General features: G+C 39.5%; 1 protein-coding gene across 5 annotated transcripts in view; it reads left to right on the top strand.

Annotated features, from left to right (window-relative positions):
- PTPRK (protein tyrosine phosphatase receptor type K) overlaps positions 1–26,949 on the top strand; it is a 422,368-nt gene that overhangs the window by 25,914 nt on the left and 369,505 nt on the right. Inside the window, exon 1 of one of the 5 annotated variants that reach the window (XM_083828072.1) lies at positions 11,273–18,407. The exons of 3 other annotated variants lie outside the window; for them this stretch is intronic. In XM_083828072.1, the coding sequence (XP_083684198.1) occupies positions 18,224–18,407 (184 nt within the window). In that variant the 5' untranslated portion in view covers positions 11,273–18,223. Of the gene's footprint in view, positions 1–11,272; positions 18,408–26,949 lie in introns of those variants that run through there. One more of the 5 variants, XM_083828071.1, reaches the window with a different exon arrangement.

Below are 26,949 nucleotides of genomic sequence, written 5' to 3'. Positions count from 1 at the left end.
GGCTGAGTCATTCATCTCCAATTTGCAGTTGTGGAAAATAAAAGGGTTCTCTAGGAAGAGGTAAGTGTAGCTTGGAGAGGTTGTTATGCTTGCAAGTACAGTCTGCGTCTTGGATATCTTGACTGGGAGGGTAAGGAGACACATCGTGATGTGTCTGAGAGTTGGAGAAGTATCAGTTGAGTCTGTGACAGTCTATTTCACATTGAAATAGTATATTAATGTGATGTTAAACATGCTTTTGTCTTTTGTTGTCTAAATATACAGCACTTTGCTGCTTAGCATTTATAATACACACGGAAGACTAATTCCAAGTTAATGTCAAGTCTCTGTTAATTGTAGCATTCAGCTTTTCTCCCAGTGAGACTTCTAAGAAAATGGGATCTATGTCAGGAGACTTGGTAAGTTTCTTGCAAGATGGTTGCAAAGAGGCTGTGAAGAAGGTGAGGTCAATGTCTGGATAGATAGAGCAGCAAGCATTTTAAGTATGGTCTTTTTAACTAATATGTTGCTACAGAATTACTTCTAGAGCTAGAATTTTAGATCGTCCTCATCCTCAATCTCATTGAAAGATCAAAGTTAGTTCTGTATCTCGCAAGAGTTAAGCTTTACAGTAATTGTCCACGACTATTATGTAAGGTATTACTTTAATGCTTCTGGGAGATCTCGGACTAGATGCCTTCATTTTCTCACTCTTTCTATTTAATTATTTTTTTGGTCATTACATCTATTTAGATCACTTTGTTCAAGTCACGGAAGGAGGACAAGACTGTTAGGATTCATTTAAGTTACTTATAATGTTCCTGCAGCCATTGATAAAACGTGAATGCTTTATGAAAGCTAAGACATGTTATGTTATAACTTTCCTGGTTCTAAATTAGGTTTTTGGGATTTAATATATTCTTTTGGAGAATATGGGCAAACAAGTAACAGAATGCACATCAGGGGGGAAAAAAAGATGAAGCTGATTACACTTTACATAACAAATACATTTTGTAATCTTAATATTACAAATGAAAAACGTCTGTGTTAGAGGTAATAGAAGACTAGAAATCACAGGTACTTATAAGCCTTGGCTACAAACAACCTTTTGGAATTTAGAGGAGCAGATGATCTTTGTTGAAAAGTAGTCACTTTAAACTACTTAGTTCTGATTAATGGACTGGTGCTTCATTGCAAGTAGACTCATTCTCTCTTTTGAGCGTGCAGTGAGGAAGACTTCCAACCGAAACCAATTAAGGGGTTTTCTTCCTCTTCACTGACTGCTACACATTCTCTGTGGAAGAAACCTTTTGAGAAAATATTTTTATGTCTCTCAGTTTTATATCTTTTGACTCGTCCATTTGAATTCTGTTCTTGAAAATAATGGAGTAAAATTTTCAAGTTACCAAGTTTCATAACTTCCAAGCGGTAGAAAGTGAGAGGCTTTTATAGTATATTCTACTATCAGTGTTGGTGATAGTAAAGACAAAGAGCAAACCTAAACTACATTACTACAAAGTTTTGGCACAAATTAAAACTTTAAACTGATTGAAACTTTTAAATGTTTATAACGAAGCGGTTTCTGAGGGAACTGGTATGCCTGCTGTTTGTCATTTCTGTAGAATTGTAAATGTGAATGGCTATTTTCTGAAAAAAAGAGTCTAATTTCCTTTCTCTAAAAAGCTTATGATCCGAAACACAGGACAAGCTGGATCAGTAGCTCCAGTCAATCTTCATCTGAGTTAAGACATGAAATTCCTGATCTTTATTTTCAGATTAAAAATCTCTTCTTTTTTTTTAAAGGAGTCTTGGTAGAAAGCCTCTGCCTGACTATTTGTAAGTAGCAGTTTTTATAGGAAATACGAAAGCTGCACGTACAGCGGGTTATGAGCCCATAATTTATGACCCAATGTGCAAGCACATATGGATGGAATAACATAAATTGGTAGCGGAGGTGAACGTGCCATTTTTCATAGAGGTTGAATCTACAGGACAGCATTAACTTCGTAAACATTTTAGTGAAGGTCAGTGTTAGCCAAGCAGTGATTTATAAGGAGTAGTATAATTTTTTGGTAAACGCTTGAGGTTTAACTGCCATCTATATTCGATTACTACTTGCTTGTGTTTCTTCCACTCCCTCCTTGCTGCCCCCCCGCCAGCATTCCAAAGATAGCCCAGAAATACTCTTGGGTAAAATCAACTTGAAGGCTCTGGAGCGCTTGTTGTAAGGAAGAGATTAGATTTGTTTGGACAGGAATGCAGAGTTGAGTTGCTCATAGGATGGTGTCACGCAAGTGCATGTAAATTGTTCTAACACACAAAGTTGGTCACATTTTATTTTACATGCAACGTTGTTATAAAATCTGTTTACATAAGCAGCCTATGTTGGAAAAACATCAAACATTTCAGATGCTTATTAGATATGTTTTTAAATTCTTTTTTTTTTTGAAAAGTAGAGTTTTTGTAAGAAAAACACTTTTCTGTGTAATTATTGTGAACTAAATATAAATGCAACAGTGACTTGAAATGTAACCACAATAGTATTTTTGCCAGATGTTTAAATGGCTTCACAGGTGTTGCACATACAAATTCTATATCTTTTTTGTTGACCTACAGCCTTGGGTAGTTGTCGTAAGTATCATTAAGTACAACCAAAAGAAATGTAGCTGAAAATGATGTTTTTGTTTTTTGTATATAATGCATACAATTTTGTGTATTTTCTGACACAGAGCTTTCATTTGTCATGGAATTTGAAATTTTATATATGGAGTAGCTTGCTTTAAAACTGAATCTGTCATGTTTACAGAAGCACATCCCATTTGTGAATGGTTGGTGGCCAAGTGCAGGGAGATAGTATGACTAAAAAGTATTGGAGAAGAAGCTGTAAGAAAAGACTTGAGGTGAATGCTTTGGTTCTCCCCATCTGTCAGGAAAGCACCATTTTCTTTTCTAGCCATTTGAGTATGGCCCTGAAGGGCTTTGCGGTTTTGTCTCCATGCTGTCTTTTTCTGACTAGCTGGGACCTGTGTGGATGGGGGGACGTTGCCTGCTGCAGCGAGATTTAAGTTTTCTGCTGGATTTTGCCTCGTGTAGCCATGAAGTTGGTTGAAAGCCACAGACGTTGTCCCTGTATGACCATCAACATGTCCCCTCGTGGTAACGCAACCCATGTAGGGCCCATCTAGGGGCCCTTTTGTGGAGGTCAGCAGATAAGTAAATATCCGGATGAGCTCTCCCCAGCATGCAGAGTGTTGGCTTTTGGACTTGTTGTGGAGCACAAAAGTTATAGGTACTTGGTGTATTTTTCGACTTTTTGTTTTGTTTTGTTTTTGGCATGGTTGAAGCTGCTTTATCCTGGGGAAGATGCTTCTTAGCAGTGGTCTTAGACTTTGTCATCTTGTTGCATTGCTGGACCCCGTCTGGCCTCAGCCAGGCAGCTAAAGCACTTTTGTCTGCCTCCACTCCTTCTACTGAAGCCTTTTCCTCTTTTTTTTCTTTTTTTCTGCGGGGTGAGGGAAGCAAAGGAAGTCTGAAAAAATACAATATTCAAACTTCATCAAGAACTGATATATTTTTCTTCTTCCCTTACCGAGTTTCTTTCCAGACCAGTTTCTTTTCCCTCTCTCTCTTTACCCTTCGCCTCCAACTGAGACAAAAAAAACCCAAAAACAAACAAACAAACAGAACTTCCATAACCATTTCGGTTAAAAGCGTCCGCGGGCTGAGGCCAGCAGGTGGCAGTGGAGAACACTGACGGGCGCGGGGAGCGGGGCGGCAGGCGGCCGGGCTCCGGCTCCGGCTCCGCGCTCGGGCCCTGCGCTGCCAGGGGTGGGCACGGAGCAGTTCGGTTCAGTGGGGTCCATTCGCCTCCTCCTGCTCCCCAGACCTGCTCTTTGAAATGGTGCATTTATAAAAGTGGTGTTTTTTTTAATTATTATTTTATTATTATTATTTTTTTTAATTTTGACTTAGCCCAAACTAGAGAGAAAAGCAGGAAAAAAAAAAAAAGGCATTAGCAAAGTGAGTGCCTACATTTTAATCAGCACATTCTTTTAAAGCTGGAGTACGTTACAGGGACAGATAGCGGCTGATTTATGTAGGGTTGTGTGGGCTTTTTCTTTTCTAAATTCCCTATCTGTCACCTGCAAAATTGGAATCTTTTGGTTTTAGTTTTACCAGGCATTGTTTGTTTTTTTTTTTTGTTTTTTTTTTTTCTCCCCAGGTTTATAGAAATTCATGAGTTTGAGATTTGAAGTTGGGGAAATGTTAAAAACCAAGGAAAGCTTATTGGCTTCATTGAAACGCTGGTGTGCCTGGAACAGTTGGGAATCTGGAAGTTGAACCATAGCAGTGAAGTACCTCCTCCCCTCCCACTCCTAAATCTGTCTCAGTGTTGGCACGAAAGCATAAGTTTTATTTGCCCAATTTACAAGCCTATGAGCTAATTTGCACTGTTTATGGGTAATTGTTCTTGCACTCTGTCTTTACCAAGCCTACAAGCAAAGGCTTGGCAAAGGCTATCTTGCGTGCAATTGTACCAGCTAAAGTTGACATTCCTCCGTCAGCGAGTTGAAGGTGTGCCTGGCTTCTGGATAGGGCTCCCGGTTGCAATTGGAGATGGAAGAGAGTGTGACACCATCCTATTGTTAAATTCAAATTTTTACCCTTTGGAAAATATTGAAATCCTCCAATATCACTTTTTATCATCTCTGTTACAATGCGCCATGTGAACATCTCAGCTGTTCACTGAGAAAATGGTTTCCCTATGGAACTGCAATTTTTGGAAAACAAATTCTTCTGCCAGTCTGGGGACGGGCACAAGAAAAAAAAAAAAAACAACCTTTTGTGGTGTATGACTGCTGCCTGTGTACTGTGCGGCAATACGTCCACAGGATTTCAGATGGCTTATGCGTTTGGCATGTGTCTGGATTTCCAAAGCATGGGGAGACCTCCTCTCCTGCACCCTTGGTGGGCACCCCTCGGCAAAGGGGTCCCCTCTGGCCGGCTGGCTGCCCTGGAGGGGAAAGGCTTCTGGCTAAGAAGACGGATTGGATTCATCTAGAAGTTGGCAAGCTGCTGCTGTACTTGGGGGACGTGACGTTGAGAGTGCAAAGTTGCTTTTACATGTTATCTTAATTCATACATATTGGGAGCATATGCACTCAGTAAAAAGTTTTGCATATCAAATGATAAGATTCAGCCATTTACAGTCACTTCAAGAATACTATGTACTAACAGTAACGTCAGTGCTAACTTGCATGGAAATGGCAGTTTAGCTGTGTATTTTGAGCAGTGTGGTTTAACTCCAGCAGCCTGGTTTAACTCCTGGGAATTTGGAAGTTATTTCCTATTGAAACTCATAATTGTCATTACTCATTATTAATTAACAGAATTCTAACATCTTGTGTTGGTCTGTCATGTGCAGCTAGTGTCAAATCGTTTATCTAGAGAAGGACAAAGCAGTTCAGTTCTTGTAGTTCCCCTTTCCTGCCTCTTTTCCTCCATTTTGAAGTTCTAAAAAGCTCTTCTGTAAAATCAATTCGCTGTTTGTGTTGGTTTAATACTTAACACTTGCTGTGTGTCCTTTGTCCAGGCAGCTGTGGAATGCTCTGCTGTAGCTGAAGTTGTGTTTTCTGACATGCTAAATACAGTGAGAAACTTTGTTACGAGAGAAAGGGATTGAGGTTTGTTTTCAGTATTTACATTTTTTTGGGAAAGGATTACATGTCAGGAGTAATGTGTCAGTAGCTCTGTGCACAAATAGTTTGAAAGTATTGTACAAGATCACACAAAGTTGCACTTCCCTAATTTTATATTATGTTTAATAAACTTGCAACCGTTTTAGAACAATTTAAAGCAGAAGTGCTACTGCATTTTAATTGCTACTTTCCATCTATATTACAGGGAAAAGCTGAGGTAGGAAGGAATATTAGTTGAAGCATGTTAGGTGTAAAAATTAGGCAATATAGTGTTTTCTTGACTGTTCTTTTTGTTATGTTTTCCACGCTGTTGGGAAGAGTGAGTTATCTTCCTGAAAACATTGTAATTAATACTTTAGTGTGGTATAGCAAGGTTGACAGGCCTCTTACTGAGCTTGCTGCTTATCTTTAGCGTGTATGCTCAGGAGAATTGCTGATATAGAATCTACTATGTCAAAAAGCGTCAGAGATACTTGGAATATTGCATGATTATCTTGAGATACTGTCACTATTTGAGGAAAAAAAAATCCCCCTTTTCTTGGGGGGGGCATTACAATTATTATTTTGCTATTAAACTTGTTTCAGGAACTAGGGAAATAATCAACGTTTTTAACTGTAATTTGCAAACTTCTTTGCTGGCAGCTTCCAGATAGGAATTTTGATGATTTCACAAGGACCTGTGACTACTCTGAAGTAGTTAACGTCCTTTTGAAAACTGTGTAGGGACTAGTGACAAGTTAAGAGAAAAGAGGAGAAGAAAACCTTGTAGCTGTTACTCAGCAAGTCCCAAGATGCATGCTATGCAACTGGGAGGGACAACGGCCTAGTGTCAAAGCTTCAAAGAATGTTGTGACAGAACTTGGTTTAAATTGGAATTTAATTTGGAGATTGATAAGGGAAATTCACAATATGTCGATAAAGAAGAAAATAAAGCCTAATGCTTTCTTACAGGGACGTATGCAAAATTGCAAGTAGGAAATTAGATTAGTTTTAAAAAGGAAAAAAAAAGTAACTCTAGAGTCTTACTGTAATTCCTTTAAGAAATTTAGTTAAATGGCTAAAAATGAGAGAGAATTGCATGGGACACAGATGGTCTCCTGAGTGCTCCTAGGCCAAATAGAACTGATGTGATAGGAGCAAGGACCATGAAGGCAGAACTGTACATAGAGAAGTTTTACCAGTAAAATAGTTATTGATGAGCTATCGTCAGTGGCTATTAACAAGGAAGAAGAGTTATCCAAGGGTGTATTTGAGACATGAAGGGAAATGAGTCATGTTACTGGGTCCAGGATCTAAAACTGTCTTTCTGAAAAATCCCAGTGTAGAAGCATAGGGGGAAAATGTATAACATGTATTAATTTGTTTTGTCGGTGGCTGCTGTAGACAAATTGAGCAATTTGTGAAGCTTGTTTTTTCTTGATGGCTGGTGCTTTGAAGAGTGGATTTCATCCAGTGCATGCAAGATGTCCAAGCATATAAACAGAACAAATGTATGGCATTGAGATGCAGGTATGCTAATAAGGATGAGCTTGGACTTTGGAAGACTGGTTTTGTGACCTCTGCTGTACCTATAGGAAGACAGAGAAGGGTTACTCCCGTAATGTTTCTGAAATAATCAGGTCTGTGTGATAATACCTCTGAAGTTGGAGTGAGCCTGCCAGGCTGCTTCAGTCTACAAACTCCTCGTCAGCATTGTCTAGTGAGGTCTGGTGCTAGGAGGAAAACGGGTTTCGGCTGAGAACAATTACAATGTAGATAATGAGGAGGGTGCAGCTTAAAACCAGACCTTGGGAGTGGAGTCCATTATAAAAGGTTTTTCAAAGTTTATCTGAAGGGATGAGATAAACAAATATCCTCTGGATAGAGGCATTCATAGCAGTCAACCAAAGGAGGCTAGCTATTATGAAGAGCAGCTGCCTCTACAGAATCCTTTCAAAGGCAAATGAAGAGGTTGAATGGAACAGTGAAGAGAAATGATGCACTGCTCTCTAAACTGGGGAGTTGTTCCCTTAAGACATTATCAACTTTCCTTCTGGGGTCAGGTAGTGGACAAAGCAGTGTTAAACCAAAGATGTATAGGTTAGCCTAGCAGCATTTGTCATATTCATTCTCCATGGAGTGTGGAGACTTGAGATGTATATTGGCTGTGGACTGATAACGAGGTAACTTGTCCTGAAGACATACTGCATAAAATGCAAGGAGCAAAATATTTTGAAGATTTTTGTTTATTCTTATTTGGAATATGCTCAGAAGTGTTTTGATAGTATAGGGAGGTAAATGCCTCTTCAGTATTTTATTATTTCTGCAAGAACTCAGGCTATCTTTCTGTATTCAGTGACTTCATTTTTTGGCATGAGGTGAACAATGTAGAGGAAAAAAAAATACAGGTTTTATGGTAGAGCACGACTTCTACTTCATGTAAATTATGAATTGCCATAGTCTCTTTTTGCTATTAGCGAGATGAACTTCAACCTCACAACTGAACATGAGAAAACCTGGAGAGGATTATGAAATCTACGTTTCAAAGCCTAGCAGTAAAGTGAGTGACTTTGAGTAGAGATGCTCTGAAAAGCTTTTAACCACTGGGGAAGACTTTGTGGCAATGTTTGCAACGCTCGTGCTAGTCCATTTGTAGTAATCAGTACTATCTTCGAGGGTGCTGAAAACAAGATGCACAGATTTCAATGGGATGATGAATTAAATGAGGCAGTTATAACTGAAATCAATTGTGGACACCCTGTAGACTGGTGTCTATTCTTCTAGAAAATGAAGCTTATAGTAGTTGTAGAGCATTATTTTTCTTGGGTGCCCAGAGCAATGGAGGAGGACAAAGAAGGCACAATTAAGTTTTATAAGTTAAATATTGTTACAGGTCCTTTTAACTGTAGGAATTCATCTGTTTGGAAAAAAAAAAAAAAAAAAAAGAAGCAGTAACTTAGGATGGTGTCTGGTGTTGATCAGAAGGGTGATCAGTGATGACCTTTGAGGAAAAAGGCCCGGAGTGAGATGGTGCAATGTAGTCCTAGAGAGAAGAGGGCACCCTGTGACATGGCCTCCATGTATCTGTCACTTCCCACTTCTGGTGGGAAAAAAAATGTGGTATTTTTGAGAAAATATTTTCAATATATCTGCAAAATTATTGCCACCAGGGTGACTCTGTAACTTTAAGCCCTGAGTAACTAAACTGGCTTTCATTTCTGGTTACCTACTGTTCTGTTTGCCTGGTATATGGAAAACATACTTTTAAATTCACGGTTCAGTCGGTTGAATTACTTTGTTCTGTAGCTGATCATGTCGTGTTCTGTGGTTGTGACAGTGTTCTCACAGAGTATCCCAAGTACTTGATTCTCTTAAAAGAAGAACAAATTAATGGAATTAGGAGGGAATTCGTAGCAGGCTTCAGAGAAAGTTTACCATAGTCAATTCAGAAGAATTTTTTTCAAAATCTTACTGTATGTAGCAGGACACATAAACAGAGTGGATTACCAGGATTGTTTCACCAGTAAATAAGTCTTACGAGGAGCGGCTGAGGGAGCTGGGCTTGTTCAGCCTGGAGAAGAGGAGGCTCAGGGGCGACCTCATCGCTCTCTACAGTTACCTGAAAGGAGGCTGTAGAGAGGTGGGGGTTGGTCTATTCTCCCACGTGCCTAGTGACAGGACGAGGGGGAATGGGCTAAAGTTGCGACAGGGGAGTTTTAGGTTGGATGTTAGGAAGTACTTCTTTACCGAAAGGGTTATTAAGCATTGGAACGGGCTGCCCAGGGAGGTGGTGGAGTCACCATCCCTGGACGTCTTTAAGAGACGTTTAGATGTAGAGCTTAGGGATATGGTTTAGTGGAGTACTTAGTGTTAGGTCGGAGGTTGGACTCGATGATCTTGAGGTCTCTTCCAACCTAGAGAAATCTGTGAATCTGTGAATCTGTACATAGTGGTGAGCCTTGATACAAGAATGGATTCTTGAAATTCCTCTGCTAGTCACTGTGAAAATATGAGAAAATATGGCCCTTAGTAGCCAAGCAACATTAAGTTAACATCATGTAATTTGTACTTTGATCTATTATATAAATGAGTTGATTGTAATAGGAAATGAAATAAAGTTGATTAAGACTTAATCCCAGGGAGATTAGATATGTTCCACAGACAGTTTTTAAGGATTGTCAGTAATGTTTTTGTCACCTGGAAGAAGAAGCCATGTAATGGCATAGCTGAAAAAGGCACATCTTTTGTGTGATCGATTATGCCTGAGACCATGGAAATAATAAAAGGTTTGTGACAGTTTTGCTATCCTGTTTAAAAGGGGTGAATTAACTGCTTAATTTTTATAACGTAGTCAGCCTTGGACCAATAATCCAATATTGGTCAGGACTTGGACCAATAATCACATGTAGTTGACAATGTAATGCTTAGGAGATGACTTCCTGTCTTCAAATTAGTGGGAAACAGAAATGACTACTTGTTTTCAATAAATTAGAATGTCATGCACTGCACAGTACAGCAAAGGATGCTATAGGGTGGTCAACATTTGATTGCAAATTACAGCAGAGGATTGCTTTTGTCAGTCATAAGTACGTGGAAGACATTGAGGCAAGTTTCAATAAGCTGCGTGTCTGTATCATTTGATTATTAAGTAGTCCAGATAGCAGTTACTGATTTACGTGGTGGAGGAGACTTCCAATTATGTTTTGTAACCACCTTTTTTTAAAAAAAGAAAAAAAAGAAGGGGGGAAGGGAATACTGAGGAAGAAAATAGAATGACTGAATACTACTTTTTATTATTACTGTGTGCTAATGTTATGAAGTCTTACATGATCAATTTATTATTTGCAGCACAGTATACAAAGCTTGCCTGTGTTACTTGAGAGGTGAAACAAGTGATTAAATTGCAAATATAACTGGTTTGTCATGCTGTGTTTTCAAAGCAAAACAAAAATAGGGGAGATGGCTCATCAGTAAAATAAATTGGCTTTGATATAACTGGTGTCATAGTTTGATTCCAGTAAGAAACAAAAACCTCTTCTGACCTCATTCAGTCACTTCCTCTGAACATTTTTTTTATTAGATGCATTATTGAAGGGCTGAATTCTGATACCGCTCTAGATATAGATTTTTAGAGTGATATTGTAAGACTCACTAAAAAGTTCATGCAGCCTTTGAAAATTGTATCTTGAGAAATAGCTTTCTGTTCTGTATTCTGATACTAGGTCTTTTAATTTATCTTGTCCTTTTCTACTCTGTATCAGTCAAACATGTTCATATAAATGCATTGGAACAGTCCACAGCAATTTTTTACCTACATGTAGATTAAGGGTTAGCTTTAAATTGTTGATTTAAATTGCATTTCTAAACATTTGTTTAGTAAAGCAAATCAGACTTAGAAAAATTGAAATGCACGAACAGTTATGTTTATCACTGTACACTGTACATCTTTACCATCTTCAGATATAGAGGTGGAAACCTTAAAAAAAAAAAAAAAAAGCTTCCATGGTACCTCCATTAAGAATACCGCCCCCCCCCCCCCCTTTCCCCCTCATGTCTCATGATTAGTCTCCCCATCCTACCCTTCTGCTTAAAAAGATTGGTCTCCTAGCCATTATGTTAATCTGTAAGAGCAATCATTGTATGTAAATCTGCAGACAGCATTCTGCTTGTGAGGAAGCAGTGGACATTCTTCACCAGGGGAAGATACCTGAAAAGAAACACACTTTCAGATTCAAATCAGCTTCAAACTGGGTGGAAGTTTTAAATCAGTTGCTCTGAATTTTATTTAATTATGTTAATCAACGAATAGCTGAAGAATAGCTAACTATTAAGCTATCTTAATGTCTGTTCTATAATAGCTAAGGGCAAATGTAGCAGTTAGCTTGTTAATTTCTCTTTTTCTCCAAACTGTGTGTCTTGGTCTAATGAAAGATGATGTCTTTTCCCTGGGTGCTTTGCTTCTCTGCGTATGGCTAGTCCCCTGACTGAAGAAGCTAACAGAGTAAAGCATTTCCTACTAGGTAGCCATAGCACTAGCATAGTGATATATTTGTTTTATCAAATGTGCTTCTAGCTATGTTTATCTTTCTTCTGTTTTTAGAGGTAGTCCTTAGAACATTTTAAATAAGCCTATAACCAGATTTCTTCCCTGAATTTTGTATAATTCAGCCCTTTAAAAGTAGTGTAATATTTTCCAGTAGGATTGAAGTAGCCATGGTAATTGCCTCCATATATGTGTGTGCACATGTGCTTGTGTGTGTATATATAGTAAGTATACTTATATCCCTCTACCTATGAAAGATTGGGATATAGGTTAAATAAATTAATATATATACACACACTTGTATATACTATGTCCGTGGTTCCTGTGCATGCTATAAAAAAGGAGAGCCTAAACTGAGAAGTGTTAATTGTCCTCCCAAATACTGAATTAGTATTCCTTAGTCTTTTGCTAGCTTTTGTGCTTAAGCTAAAAACTGCGGAGCTTGAATAATAATCTTTGTATGCCATTAATGGGCTTGTCCTTTCTACAGATACTTTAAAAATGCAGCTTAAAATTCATGGAGTCTCTAACACAGCAGCTCTACTGCTGAGCTGAGCAGTTAACAGCAGCCAGAGAACTTGAAGCATTTGGTCACTGTTGCAGTTAAGCCTTTTGATATTTGGTTTATCTCAGCGAGGAAGTTGTCTGATTCCATTTGTAAAATAGCTGTGACTATCTGTGGTCTTTTGGGGAAAGGTTAAAGTTCTTTTGCATTATGAAGTGTTGTACTCTTCCACTCATGTAATATTTGCCTAAAGGAATTAATATTTGCTTCTAGTGGAGTCCTCAGCTGGGCTGAAGTCCGCTCGTTCTCAGGGTGGATTAAGATGGAGTCAGGTAGACTAATCTGGCTGCTGTCCATCACAGTTGGGTGATTACAGTCTTCCACCTTCCAGCTCTCAAATCTTCTTGTTTTACCTGGCTGCTCTTACACTTAGCCTGTGAAATACAAGTTCTTATTCTTCTCTTTAAAAGAAGGCTATATGGGATAGAGAACATCTGCAAATTTTATTTTTGTCCCTGATGTATAGATTAATAAACAGGTAAAGATGAACTAAGTGGCGTACTATCAGTCAGGCGAGGGCCTACAGTCCAAGGCCAGAGCATGAGAAGAGCAGGTAGAGGTAAACTAACCGAAGTCCTCTCTAGCACTGCCTGAGGAAGTGTGCTTTCTGTGATTGTCTTCTGCGTGGTTATGCTGTTCTGTACTTGCCTGCATGGGACTTGTGTTCTTCCTTAACGAGGGGCATGAATGAGCTTGCACGGCCACAAAAGGAAAGATTTATGTGCTTTGTAAGCTGATCCTTCCTCTTTGTAACAACAACAAACCCCTTTATTTCATGCCATAGTAGAAGGTTTTATTGGAGTAGGAAATTTACTAGGGACATGGTGGTACTTGCGAAGAAGATGTCTGAAAAATATTTTCTGTTCTTACTGTGTCGTAAAAACTTGTTGTTTGCAGATACTGTGCATTGCTGCCAGAAGGGGAGGTTGTTTCTGTCCTTCTCATTTGTATTGTCTCGGTGATGCCAGTGGAAGGAAGAGTGTCTGAGGACAGGGCCACCTACTTAGGGATTGTGCCTGTTTATGCTTGTTGGCTGCAGCAGAATTGGTCTTGCATAGGTAAATGTGCCTCTAGAACAGATCTTGACAGGCTTGAATGCCTGTCAGTGTTGTTTTCCTTTTATTCAAATTTGGCAACTAATGCATTAGTAGATACACTGGCAGATCGCTTAACTGAGAGTTTTGTGTTCGCATGGTTAAAAAGATATGATGAACTAGGTTATACCTGACAGATTGGCGTGGACATCCATGGTGGAGGGATGCCATTACCAGTGGTTTATGTGCCAAGTTCTAAGAGTGTATAGGATACTTGTAAATGCTGTTATGTTTTCATTGCATCTCAGATTAATAAGGGTTTAAGCTGTGATCTCAGTCGGGAACTAAAAGGAAGAGATTTCCCATTTTATCAGAAAAGCACCCATTTCATTTAATTATACAGATCTATAGTCATCGTTAAGTTTAACCTGTGTTATTTCCATTAGGGCATTTTGTGCTAGAGGTGAATGAGTATTGCAGACTGGGAATCGGAAGCAGAAGATACGGGGATTTGAATGGCCTTATTCATAGTTTGTGTGTACACAAAATGTCTAGATTTATTTGATTGCATTGCAGTTTGACAAGTTGAGTAGTAAAAGTGGGGAACTTCTTGAGGAATAAGATGGATATTCCGGGAAAACACCTTTGAAGGCAAAAACCTCCTCCTTGTGTAGACTGCAGGTATTTTGATTTTACCACATAGTTTGAAAGGATGATGGCTGTGTGATGCTTAGCTCGACAGTCTATTATTTGCTCTTGTGGGATTGCCAAGTAAAACTGACTAATTTGTTAATTAGGCTACTTGTCCATATTATGCCATGTCTCTATAATATCTGTTGCAAGAGGTTCGGGACATCTAATTCTCCTGATGAATGCAGATAAATGTGAAGATACTTGCCTTTGCGCTTCAGTTATTTTTGGACATTTTCTGTAAAGAGCTTTGCAGCAATTCTGGATGGTAAAAAGATAAAGCTTGCACCTATAAATTTGAGACTTATTTTCAGTGTACAAAAGTAGGTTGGAAAAGAACTATTGTGAATTTCTGTGAATTTTTGTTGTAAAAAGTTTTCGTGAACTTCACATACTTCTGTGGTATAGGTAATGAACGGGGTTTGAGTCTTTACAGTCCAAGATCACAACTGCTTATGTGGTCCTGGTTTAGTACTCCAAGAGTCATTAACACATGACAGGAAAAGTGTGATAATGCAAAATGCTGGTAAGTTTAATCCAAATTTATGTTCAGCTGCAGAAGAATGAAAGAAGAAATGCACAAAGTGGCTGAATCACCCTCTTGGTTTTACAGGTTTACTCTTCCCAGAAGCTGTAGCATCAAGATCGTACACGGAGCTTTCGTCTCCTGCTTCACTTGTTGGTTTAGTCCCTTAGGAGTAAAAGAATCCATCTCACTGTCACTCTTATGACTGGAAACATTAAATCATAACTAAAAATGCTGCTTGTATATATAAAACTGCTTGGATCTTAGTGGATAATGCTATGTTTAACCTTATAACTTTAATTCTTTAACAAGGACTAAAACAGCGTATTTGAGTACACAGTCAGTTGTTCTTACAGACCTACTATGAGCTATTATAAGCTGTATTGTTTTCCTCCAGGTTTTCTTTTCAGGTCTGAGGAAGAAACAATTAACAATCATATACTGTCAAAAAATCCAAGGCAGAATGCAGTTATGAAATAGTCTTCTGTGTGTAGATACTTAGAGAGTGAAGGGGAACTAACGTTGACTCACAGATAGCATAATTGACTCACACGTAGAATAATTTCCCTTTCTTTTTTCATTCCCCCAGGCCTCGCAAAGTTGTTTTGTATCTTGAAACATGTTTAATGGAGCTATTAAAAAGTAATATCTTATGTTTAGGAGCCACACTGGTATCATGGGATACCACCAAATGAACCAAAATCACTGAGATCAGAGTCTAGTTCTAAATATTTAAAAACAACTTTTAAGAGCATCAATTTTACTCTTTTTATTGAGATGACTTAATACACTGAAGAGCTTAATTGGGCCAAAATGTCACTTTGAGACTCTGTGGATAAATGTAGGCTTTTAGAATCACATTTTTTTTCATATTTTAAAGTATTCTGACTAGCTAACTGCTGCAGCTGAAATAATACTTTCGCAAAAAAAGATCAGACCTCATAAACTGCGCAGGTAGGACCAAACACAGTGTTCCTTCATTTTGTTATTGTTTTGTAAGAGGGAAAAAGCCAATTGAGATGTAAACGTTCAGAATTCCTGCGCTTATATTAAAAAAAAAATAAGGTAGGATGAGATGATTGTTTCTTGTTATTACATCTGATTTTTTGAGTGTTCTAGTGATTACTGAATACAATTAGACTAAGTTTTACCCGATCTATTTCAAGGTACATGGTGGTTTATATTTTGGAGAGTTCTGATTGTTGTTACTGGGTTTGCTTTCAGCATTTAAGTGTCACGGAAGTGCAAATCAACCATGTTTTTCTCACTCGGAAGTCTTCCACAAAAAAGGTGTCAAGCTTGCCAGTTACCTCTTGCAGTCTGAAGGGCTGACAGGAGCTGTAGTGGGAGAGAGCAGCATCTGCCAAGCACTGTTAGGGATATTTTGGTAAGTTTTGTTGTGGATCAGGGCAACTTGGATTCTGCTATACTTTCCTCAGCTATAGAGTAAGGAAAGTGAAGAGCAAATACAGTTTTATCATCTCTCTCTTACTTGGCAGCACTTTTTTTTTCTTTTTCTTTTCTTACAGCTTCCCTGTATAGCTAAAGGTATAGGTATTTGAGCAAGCTGTCACAGGATAAGGTAGGGCATGAACTCCAAGCATGCCAATGACTGTAGCAACTGTGCATTCAGTGTATGCTTTGGTACTTGTGGAGACAACCTAGCTCTTAATAAATTACGTTGAAACGGGATTTAATGGGTAGGCAAGGAAGCAGGAACATGAGTACCTGGGACTGTTTTTTTTTCCTTGTAAAGTAGCACAGAGTTGAAGAGGAGATGCTGAGAAGCAGCAGCAGCAAGAGATGAGGTGAAGGGCTAGGTCTGTACTTGCCGCCTCTGGTTCTGTGGAGGAGGTGGTAGCAGTATGCCCCTGTTATTTCTGTTGTGACAACACGAGTTTAAAATAGTGGGATGCTTCCAGATTCAGGCACAAAATGTTATTGCCTTTGTGGTTTTCTTGGGAAGTAGCTTGGATGATCTGTAAGGCAGAGCTAACCTGGATAATGCATTTTTAAGTTCTTTGTGATGTTTTAAAATAGAGAAAAACTGTGTGTGTTTATGTGAGAGAATTATAGATGTAAGATTATGAAGTGATACCAGTAGAAAGACTTAAGTCTGTCCTCTTGAACCCAACATACTCGGACATGGGATATTTTTTAGAGTACAGGATGAATTTTTTTGCTATTTTTACAAGGTGATCATGAACGGACATTGTTTCTAGATGCTTGTAAAGTCTCTTTAATCTGATCAGTGTGTTGGAATAGCTAGCTCTACAGGAGCTACACAAATACTGCTTCCTCATACATAAGAAAATGCATGGAGTGAAGAAATAGATGTGGAGGTGATAGTAGGAGATGTTGTGTGGGTTAAAAATAAAAATCAGCCTTGTGAACAACCGGTAACGTGTATGAAAATGCAGTGTTAAAAAAGTCTTGGTGCAGCTACATCTGTGATGGATATTCAGGCTTCTCTGAAGGTAATATAAACCAGCCGTGTATATGGACAGTATTTCATGTGAGGATTTGCTTCCAGAGTATAAATTCACATGTTTTTTGTCACACTTGTCTTATTTTTTCGCCAGAATGCTGGAAGTAGATTTTGACTGTGTTTTGCTTCTTGGAAGAGTGCATGCTGTGTTTAGCTTGATTTTATTTTATTTTGCTTTATTTATTTATTTCCAACTGACAGTTAACACTTCCAGAGTAGTTAAAGGCAGCCTTTTCTGGGGCCTTTCTGACAGGAAGTGTTACTAGACCAGATTGACTCTCGTCAGGCTACCAAACTGTTTTGTTAGGGTGCAGAAATTTGACTTTGCTGTACTAAAGGTCAGATTCGTTTTCCTCCGAAAGTCTGTTAATGCTTGGGAGTTAGGATACTGCTGCTAGTAGAAAGCTTTTAGAGACCTCTCTCTGTATGGAGAAACCTAACCCAGGAGAACAACAGCAAATGGGATTTCCCCACTGCCATTTCTTAGGGATGCGATCTCTCCCTTCTCTAGGACTCCCCCGTGGCTCTTTACCAAAACTTCTGGCTCGCAGCTGACCTGTTAGGATTTTCCAGATATGAGAAGTAGTCTGCGTGGTGGTTTTTTATTATAGGTGTTTGAATTCTGCTAAGGACTTCTGAAGTCTGGGAAGTGTTCTGTGTTTTACCTTGAACCTTACAGATGATTACTATACCTTTTGTGAAAGAAGTCTTCTGAAAGACTCGGTGATGTGGCAGCAGACAGGTGTTGAGTGAGAATTCGCTGTTGAAATGGTCAGAATTTTACTTTATGTCCAGGATTTTGGAAAGTATCAAGTGCTTAGGCTGCAGAATATATTTCTCTTATTTTCTGGTTCACAGAGAGGCTTTGATAGTTTAGTCTTCATGTACAGCTGAAATATTTCGTTTGTTTTTAGGAGTTCTGTTTTAAATCATTTCATTTTTTAATGGGTGCTTGCTTTCAAAATTAAAAAGTGCAAGATAAAGTGTTGTATCTGATAGAATGGCACTATTTGCTAAGGAGATAATGAAATACTAAATAGGTACTTAGCATTCCATGTATACTTACATAATCTGACTGTATGACTGCCAAATGTTTCAAGGGAGTCATCTTTCATAAGTCTGACTTCTCTAGCGAGCTTTTGGGGTGAGGGAAATGGGCATTGTAGTTAACCTTTGGTGGTATGTATTACACTTGATGTAACTTACCAAGGCAATTTACAATGCATTTTTATGTCAAAGATGCATGCCACCCAGAAAAGAAGCCCCTCTCTTTGAGGGGGCATAGATTTGTGCTAGCTTGCAAAGAAGCACGAGTGGCAGTACACAGAGCTGTACTGACTGCAGGAGCTCCTGGAAGTCCTGAAGGGTGCATGCCAGCATTTTTCTACACTTGGTCAACGGGAGGTAAATAACAGTTAGAAGGAAGAGTGGTTTTATAGGCACAAAAAGCAGTGGTGGTAGTTTTCATGCTATGTGTAACAGAAGGCGTTTAATTAGGTTGCGAGTTTGCACTGGGGTTTTTGGCAATTTGTTTCTCATCAAGCCATAAATCCCTTTCTTCATGTAAAACTAAAGCTAGTTTTGTTTGTGCTTTAATGAGCTACAGTTTATGGGACAGCAAACTGCCTTCATTCCTTTGTATCTGAACAGCAGTGTTCTCAGGGGGAATTATGCCTTTTTTTTTTTTTTTTTTTAAAGGATTGCCAATATTAGGATACTTGGTTTAAACTAAGTATATGTTGGGGTACAGGAATTCTTTGTGAACTATTTCTTTGAACAAATCAGTATAGGGAATGCAGGGACCTGCCTCTTAAACAAATAGAAATGTTGTTTTACTAGTAAAATATAAATGTTTTGTTTACCTTCACATGTTAAGCATACAGACGTGTTGTAAATTGTGGTAAGAGAATACATTAGGCTGATTAGTAGAATTTCTTTTACATTATCAACTGTACTTGTTTTCGCAACATTTATTGCCTTTCAGTTAAGGATTGTCTGGCAAACTTTACAAGCTTAATGTATCAAAGCAACTTTGAAAATGGAGAGGTTCATCTCAACACCTCTTCGGAGCTGATAACCGCAGATTATGTACTTTCTGTCCTCCAATCGAAGTTAATGGATTACCTAGTTAATAAAGTTACCTAGTGACTTACCCTGGCCTTGCTGTTGACCGTGGGTGGGAAGGGAACACGTTAAATGACAGCAGTGGCTGAGCAAGATCCTCCTCTCTGCAGGCTGGTGTTGGTGCTTGGTACTTTTCCATTAGCTGGAAGGCAGATACGGCTGTCATGGCACTGGATGCTTCGTCTTACATTTTTATCTCCGTGATAGGAAAGTGCCTCAGAGAATAGAAGCAAGTACAGTGCCACATGAAGTGTGTCTTGCACAGTGTATGCCCTGACCTTACTGACGGCGAGCCCCTGAATCTGAGCCAGCCCGCTCCTCCAGCAGTTTCACTGAGCTGTGGCTGCGTTAAATGTTGCTCTGCATAGAGTGCTACTAAATTGTGGGATATGATCTGGGTGTTTTTGTCCAAGCATTTAATGTTTCTTTACTTGCAAATGCTTGATTGAAGTAATTTTCTGCCTTTTTTCCCCTTTTGAATAGTTTCATCACTAAAAAGGTCAGGAGCAATCTATCCATGAAAACTCTTCTAATTTCTGTATGCAACATGAAGAATACCTGCATACTTTGTTTCTAGATATGCAGTAATAAGCAAAGAAAGAAGCATAATACTGTCGTAAAGAGTGCATGTAATTGCTTTATTTCCTACCCCATCCCACACCTCATGTTATTCAGTTTTGATGGAACCTGAGGGCAAGAGAGTTATTGAACGTAACTGGGCTCAAGTCACCTTTGCTTTTTTTCCCCTTCTCTGTTATCCCAGTTTGCATCCTGTTTCCTGTGACCCATGCATTTGCTGCTCTACAGATAATGATGTAAATGTAAATGATGTACAGATAATGATGTAAATGTCCTCCTGAGCAGTCTCTGTAAGATGAAGCCTTCTCTTATTTCTGGATCTCCCCTTTCCAGCCTCCCCAAGCTGCTTTTTTTTTTTTTTTTCCTTTAAAATGTGACATGTAGCAGAAGTGGGAATCTATAAATAACTGTTAATAAAACTATGTGGCTGAGCAATGCAAAGTGATGTTAAATGTCTACAGATTTTCCTTTCGCCTTTGGCTTAATCTTAGTGGTTATCAGTAACATGTAGTATATTCTGATGAAAGCAATTTCTCAACTGGAATGTGTCTCTGTAATGGGGCTATTCTAGCACCATGTTACAAATGTGGGAATGCTTTTACCAAGGGGTGAAAGGGAGGGAGATACAAAGAATTCCAGATGCAGTCAGGTAGGTTCAAGTTCGCTAACTTTCAGATTTCTGGAAGAAAATTCTTGATAGTTGCAGGGATGCAGACAAACCTTCCGTCCTTGCCAAAGCTTTGCTGCCCGGAGAGGCTGCTACAGGTATCTGCATGTCGCAGCTGCCCTGCAGGTGTGGCTGCCTTCTCACCTTCTGCCTTCCCACTTCCTCCACTGAGCTTCCAGCCCATGTACCCAAATCAGCTGGGTTAATGGCTTCCCGCGCAATTCTGTATGCGAGAAGAGAAGGTGGAGAGAAGTTAAACAGCCTGGTGGGTCTGGGAGGGAGCGGGGAGTGATGGGCTCCCATGGGAAGGTGCGAACTCTTGAGGCCAGGCTGCTGATGTTGACCGTGAGAGTGTGGGGCTTGGAGGGACTCCTGCACCCTCTGCCTGAGCCCGCTGCGCCTCGTGCCCCGTGGTCACCCCTTTATCTTCAGTTGGGGCTGACTTCAATAAGGTGTTCAAAGCAGCAAGGTTCTTGTGTGTTCTGACTGATTTAAAGGAGTGGAGGGGGAAGAGGAGATTGGGCTGGGGAAGGATGAAAGAAGAGAGTGCAGGGACCTTGTGAAGATGTCTTCCGGCGTGCCAGCATGTGGTACCTGCTGAGCGGTGCCTTTGGGGGACAGCTGGTGCGTTGTGGGCTCTGTCTGGCCCTGTTGGATGGGCCGGGACGTGTTTGCTTCAGAGAGGCAGAAGGCTGGCGTGCATTTCCTATTTTCCAAAAGTTGGAGCAATACTGCTTTTTAATGCAAGGGTGTGCATCTCCTGTGTCCTGGGAAACTCGAGAGCCAGCTCGCTCGATGTGACAAGCAGCACGGGCTTGCCCAGGCTCTTCCTTCTCCTTTGTGTGCACGCGGGTGATTGATGTTTTTCATTGCCAGTCGTGACAACTGGCACCATTGTACCGAGGTGAGCTAGAGAGAAATTGTCAGGTTGCTTAAATCCCTGTGAAGTCCAGCAGCAGAGCTGTGGTGGGGGAAGAGGGAAATATAAATAACAGGAGGCTGCTTCTCCCTTCCCTCTGCCCAGCCCACGTCTTTGAGAGCGTGAGGGCAACGCCAGGCACTTCCATGTGGGAAAGTTAAGGAGTTAATGTGCTATGTCTTAGTGTTGCTGCACTGGGGCTAAACAGATGGTGTAATTAGCCTACAGCGGCAAACAGCTCTTTTTCTGATAAGATAAAAGGAAGTAGTTGTGGGTGGTGGAAGAAGTCTTTTAAATTGGCAGGGCTTGCAGTGTGTTTATACAAATGCATGAAGTGTACGGTTATTGTAGTTCATTTCCAATTGCAGTCCTCTTTTCTTTACATTTTTGTTTATCAAGTAGCTCGTAAGGGAAGAAATATTTTGTTGAATTATTCTTCAACATTTTTGTCAAGCTCATCTGGGAGAGTGAAGGAATCAGAAATAGATGGTCCCGCTCTTGGTGATTGGAGACTTGGAGGGATGGGGAAAGGGAGCTCCCTTCGTGCCCTCCCTTCCCCACACACGTGCTGGGAGGCGGGCAGGGGGCGGCGAGGGGCTGCAGGGGTCCTGTTCTTCACTGACCCCGCGTGTTCTGGGTTTGAAACTCATCCGTTTCTCACCTCTGCATCTGCCTGCCCTAAGCTGCCTTGGTTGGGAGATTTTAAAATGAGCACGGGTGAATATAAATAAAGGCTATGAGAAACAAAGGAGTTTAGATTTGGCAAACTACTTACATGGGCTTGGGCTGCTTGAAAAAGAGAACTCGATGTAAATGAAAACGATGGAAAAAGGAAGGAAGAGCAGCAGGACGGAGGGGGGGAAAAGGGCTAAATTGGGAGAAAACACAACTACTAGAAACCAAACTAGATTTTGTTTGTTTCCAAGTCCTTTGAATCACTTCTGCTTCCTTGTGAACAAATATTAAACAAGTATTCTTGCTTTTCAAGCCAAACCGTTCATGTTTTGAATCTAGATCAGTAGTTATCTGGTCTATTGAGGAGTTTGTAATTCCAGTTTTGATTAAAAATGGCTTCTCCAATATTTTTTTTAATAAGAGATGTAGTATTGCTGAGTGGAAAATGTAGCAAAAGTAATTGCTTTGCAGACTTTTTAGTAATATTTTTACGTTCTTCTTCCTAGGAAGTAGTTAGGTTTGGTACATTGGTTTTATTTTCCTTTGCTGATAGAGGCTGTTTTCTGTAGTATAGCAGCAGCTCCTGCTTGGCTTCAGAGAATTTACTTTCTTCTGTTTCCTTGCAGGAATCTGTGCCCTCCTTTATCCACTTGAGTGTATATAAAGTCTCTCAATATGATTTTTTTTTTCTTATTCATGAAAAAAAAAAAAAAAAACAACAAACCAACTCTCCAGTCTAAATTTAAGTCTTATTTCACAAGTCTCATTTTTGTGTCCTCTCCTCTGGGAGAGGAGGTGGGTGAGGAAGGCTGTGTTTGGTGATGTTCTGTCTTAAACCTGAAAATACTGCTTGAGGAGGAGTGGCCACTGGATTTTTTGTTTTTGTTTTTAATTTATTTTCTCTCAGATTGCAATCTAAATGAATATAGTCCACCAGAAAATAGTCCACAAGAAGATTATACATTCCCTCCTCCAAAAACTGTATGTGTGTGTTCCTTACATGGAAGCAATCAAAAGGGCGAGAATAAAAATATTAAATGAGTGTAAAGGACTATTTATTCTAATCACTGTTTAGCTGTAAATGAACACCATTAGGGCAACAGTTTATACAGTTTTTGGGGGTAGCTTTTTCCAAAAAGATTAAGTAAGCTTTATATTAACAGTGGCTGAGGAGACGTGGTACTAAAAGTGACTTTCATGAAGTCATGGTACATTTTTGTCCCCACATCATGAATGCCAGTCAGGTTGCCAACGTGTATGAGCGTAAGCATGCAGTGCTTTCTTTTAGCAGGTTACCAGTGTTACAGTTTGTCACTTCTGTGGTCCAGTTAGCTCTTGGGAAAGGGACCTGTGCAAGCAGGTGCAACCTCTTGGCACCACTGACTAAGCAAATTTCATCTAGTTGTGAGTGTCCACAGACTGGCAGAGGCACTGAAGGACACGAGCACCAGCCATAAGTTCAGGCTGCAGCCCATCACCGTGGCTGGTGTCAGCTCTCTGCTCTCCTTGGCTTGACTCAGCTGAGTCAGCAACTGCTGTAGCGGGGCAGTGCGGGCTGCCAGCCACCCGGGCTGGGCAGGTGACACAGGTCACAGGGCTCGAGGGTGACAAGAGGAGGTCTTAAATGTGCTCCGTTACTCCTTCAGGAAGGACTGAGAATTAAACAGAGCGAGGAGGGGGGAATAAGAATGTGTTTTTTCTTCCCTGATGTATTTTGTTTTCAGAGTATCACATAAAATGTAATAGTGTCTTATGGATATTTTTGAAAGTTCACTTAATTCGTACTTTTAGAGAAGACTTCAGCACTGCAGTTGACATTCAGGTCCCCAGTTTTAATGAAAGAGAGAAAAGGTTGGATTTAGGTTAAATATCATTCCAAGTCAGCTCCTCTTTCAGTTTAAAAAAGCAACTGTGTGTGTATTAAAAAATATATTTTAAAAAAAGCAGATGGGAGAGGATGGACACTTCTTCCTAGCATTCTTTTTGTGAGGATAGAAACCTGAGATATAGTGATGATATTCATTTTTATTTGAAAAAAGTGTACTGGATGATTTCAGCAGATGTTTAGCACATTTTTTTTTTTTTTTTTCTGGCATTAGGAAGAATGAAGCATAGAGGGGTTCAAGTGTCCCCCTGCCAGTCCTGGTGTCCTGGCAGGAGTTCAGATCCCACTGCTGCACCACGCCTTACAGTGAGCTTCAGGCAGGGGATGCGTCCACTCTGTCGGCTCTGTGCTTATTGCTGAGCCTGTGGCTCTCACGCTGCAGGACAAACTCAGAGTGTTTTTTTTTTTTCTTTTATTTTTTTTTCTTTTAACGGAGGTTAAAATATTCTGCATAAATATTAGGTAAAAACTTGTGTGCCCCTGCTTCAGCTATTGGCTTAATGTGTGTAAATTCGTTTTAAATAAAGACTTTACTGTATAAAAATATAATTTAATTGAAAAGTCTTGTCTTGAAACTTCTAAACATAAAAAAAAAAATACAACTGGGAAAACAAAATATTTTTGAATTAGCATTCTGCCTTATACAGGCTTGCAGGAAAATACTTAGTGGTGTTACTTTTCTTGTTGGAAGGCATATGGACTAAAGACTTACAGATAGGCAATGGATATATGGTAAAAAAGGAACCTGTTTGCATAGTTGGATTTTCTGTAAGGAATAAAATGAATAACTTTATATATTTTTTGGTCCCAAATAGACTCTCTAATGCACTTCGTTTGCAAGAGAAGTCAGTGTTTGTATATTAGTTTCCTTCTACTAAGTAGTTAAGACAATACTAACAAAAACTAGTCTCTATTACATTTCTCTCGAACTGCACTAATTCTTTAACTCGCAAGAAAAGGCAACATCTATTATCTTAAAGCTCACCAGATGAGCCACACCTCATACAGCTTATGAGACAGAGGGATGGCAGGCCCAAGTGGGAAAACTTCCCATCTGTAACAGCATTTTTAACTGTAGTTAGAAAATGTGATTCTTGGAGGGGTGTGAGAGAGAGGAAGCAATAGGAAAGTTTATTGATTAAATGCATCTGCTAAACATACCTGAAACAAACAAACAAAAACCTCTTGATCTTAGTATTGTACAACTTTTTTTTTTTTTCCTCCCTTTCTTTACGTTATGGCAAACAAGCCAGGTACCTGTTTTGACTGACTGAAAAAAATCCAAACAAACATTCAAAGTTGATAGACACATGGACCTGAACTTTACTCACTCTGTGTTTTGGCTTGCCACACTCCTCAGAGCAGCACAAATGCGAACCCAGCTGACAGGGAACAAATCCTTTGGCTGTCTTTTTCAAAAGACAAGTAAGTCACTTTGTGAATAATACAATGTAACGTGAGTTTTGAGCTACTGAAGGGCAATTCCAGAGCTGCTCTGATTTGATTTATTTTTGTCTTTTTATGCAAAAAGGTGACATTATTTTAGAAGAAACAAACAAAAATAAGCCGTCTGTCTGCAAGAGCTCTAAACTGATTGATTGAGCTCTACATTGATTGCGGACCCATATGCAATAGGTGGAGACTACATATTGCTTTCATAGTAGCTAATGCTTGCTCTTAAGTATGTGTGCCAGCTAGTTCGGAACAAACATTGCCATTTAGTTGCTCTACTTGTTTCTCTACTTACACAGTCTCCCCTGCTCGGACTTTAACATGACAATAAAATTACAATCACAATAGCAGCTTTCCAGTTAAAGACATTTGCCTTTAGAGGAAGTGATTTAAATAAAGTGTGATAAAGGTCCATCACGTAATGGTTGGCTCCATTCAGACCAATTACTTTGGACACGCTTAGTTTTGCTCCAGGTAGCGCTGTTCTATGCGAAGGTCAGAATCCGACCCCCCCCCCCCCCCCCCCCAAAAAAAAAAAAAAAAAAGGAGAGGTCATCTATTGCAGCTGGCAGGTGTGGATGTGCTTTCAAGAGGATTATACATTAGCATATGGACAGTAGATAATTTTTAGGAAGTCTTAATTTACAACTCATCCCTCTCCCCAAGTGCAGCAGGACTGCACACGTTGGCAGACATTTCCCAATGGACCGGGACGTAATTGCAGGACGGGTTCTTTAAGGTGCCTGTAATGGACTAAGACCAGTCTGTGATAAATCTATCTTGTCTTTAAACTTTAGTTCAGAGTTAAATTGAATGTTCTTTTGCAGTATATACCTTGCTCTCTCACTTACTCTTAAAGGCTTTTCTCAAAGGAAAAATGCTTAAGCCTTGCTGTGATCATGTGTCAAGTAGGCTGAACACTCTGCTTTGTCTTCCCCCATGAACTATTTCAGGAATTTTGAGTAGTCAGCTTTGATTCATCCAATACATTGTGCATGGAAACTTCTGAGATTATCATGTTTTAAGAGGATAAGAGAGACATTTTATTGTTTTAATCTAGGACTACTCCATTTAACTTTTATCTAAAGCAATGCAGCAGCTCTCATTTTGTCTGGTTTGCCACAACGACTTGCTGCTCTCATGCCTGGGGACCTGTAGCAGTGCATTGTCACCATTTCCCAAGAGACTGGGAACAGATAAAAGAGTTATTGCAAAAAATGCTGAAAACACCAGCTGGTTGTGATCGTGAATAGATTTTTCAAAACCTCCGTAATCCAGTTGGTTTGAGCTATTTGTATAGTACTGTTTTTAAAACACGTGATACATTTTCAAATGTTTTTTACTGTAGAACCAATTCATGTTTTGTAAGTAAAATGTTCCTCCTGGCTACCACCCCCTCCTGTGGGCAGTTTAAGTCATCAGGGGGAAAAAAAAAAAAAAAAAAAGAAAAAAAAGAAAAAAAAGGAAGACCAGACCAAATAGGTTACATTTGTATTCCAGAAAGTGCCAATGTCAAGGATGAGAGCTTTGTCATCAACATAACCTTTCAATGGAACTTCTGGACTGTCTGGACTGTTTAAAAAAAAAAAAAAAAGTGATGGACCAGCAGTGGGGCAAAGAGCTTTTTTTATTATTCATAGTTTAC

Source organism: Anser anser (genome assembly GCF_964211835.1).
Source record: "Anser anser genome assembly, chromosome: 3".
Classification (NCBI taxonomy): domain Eukaryota; kingdom Metazoa; phylum Chordata; class Aves; order Anseriformes; family Anatidae; genus Anser; species Anser anser.
Note: the sequence above shows the minus strand (reverse complement) of the source record. Positions and strands in the feature narration are given on the sequence as shown.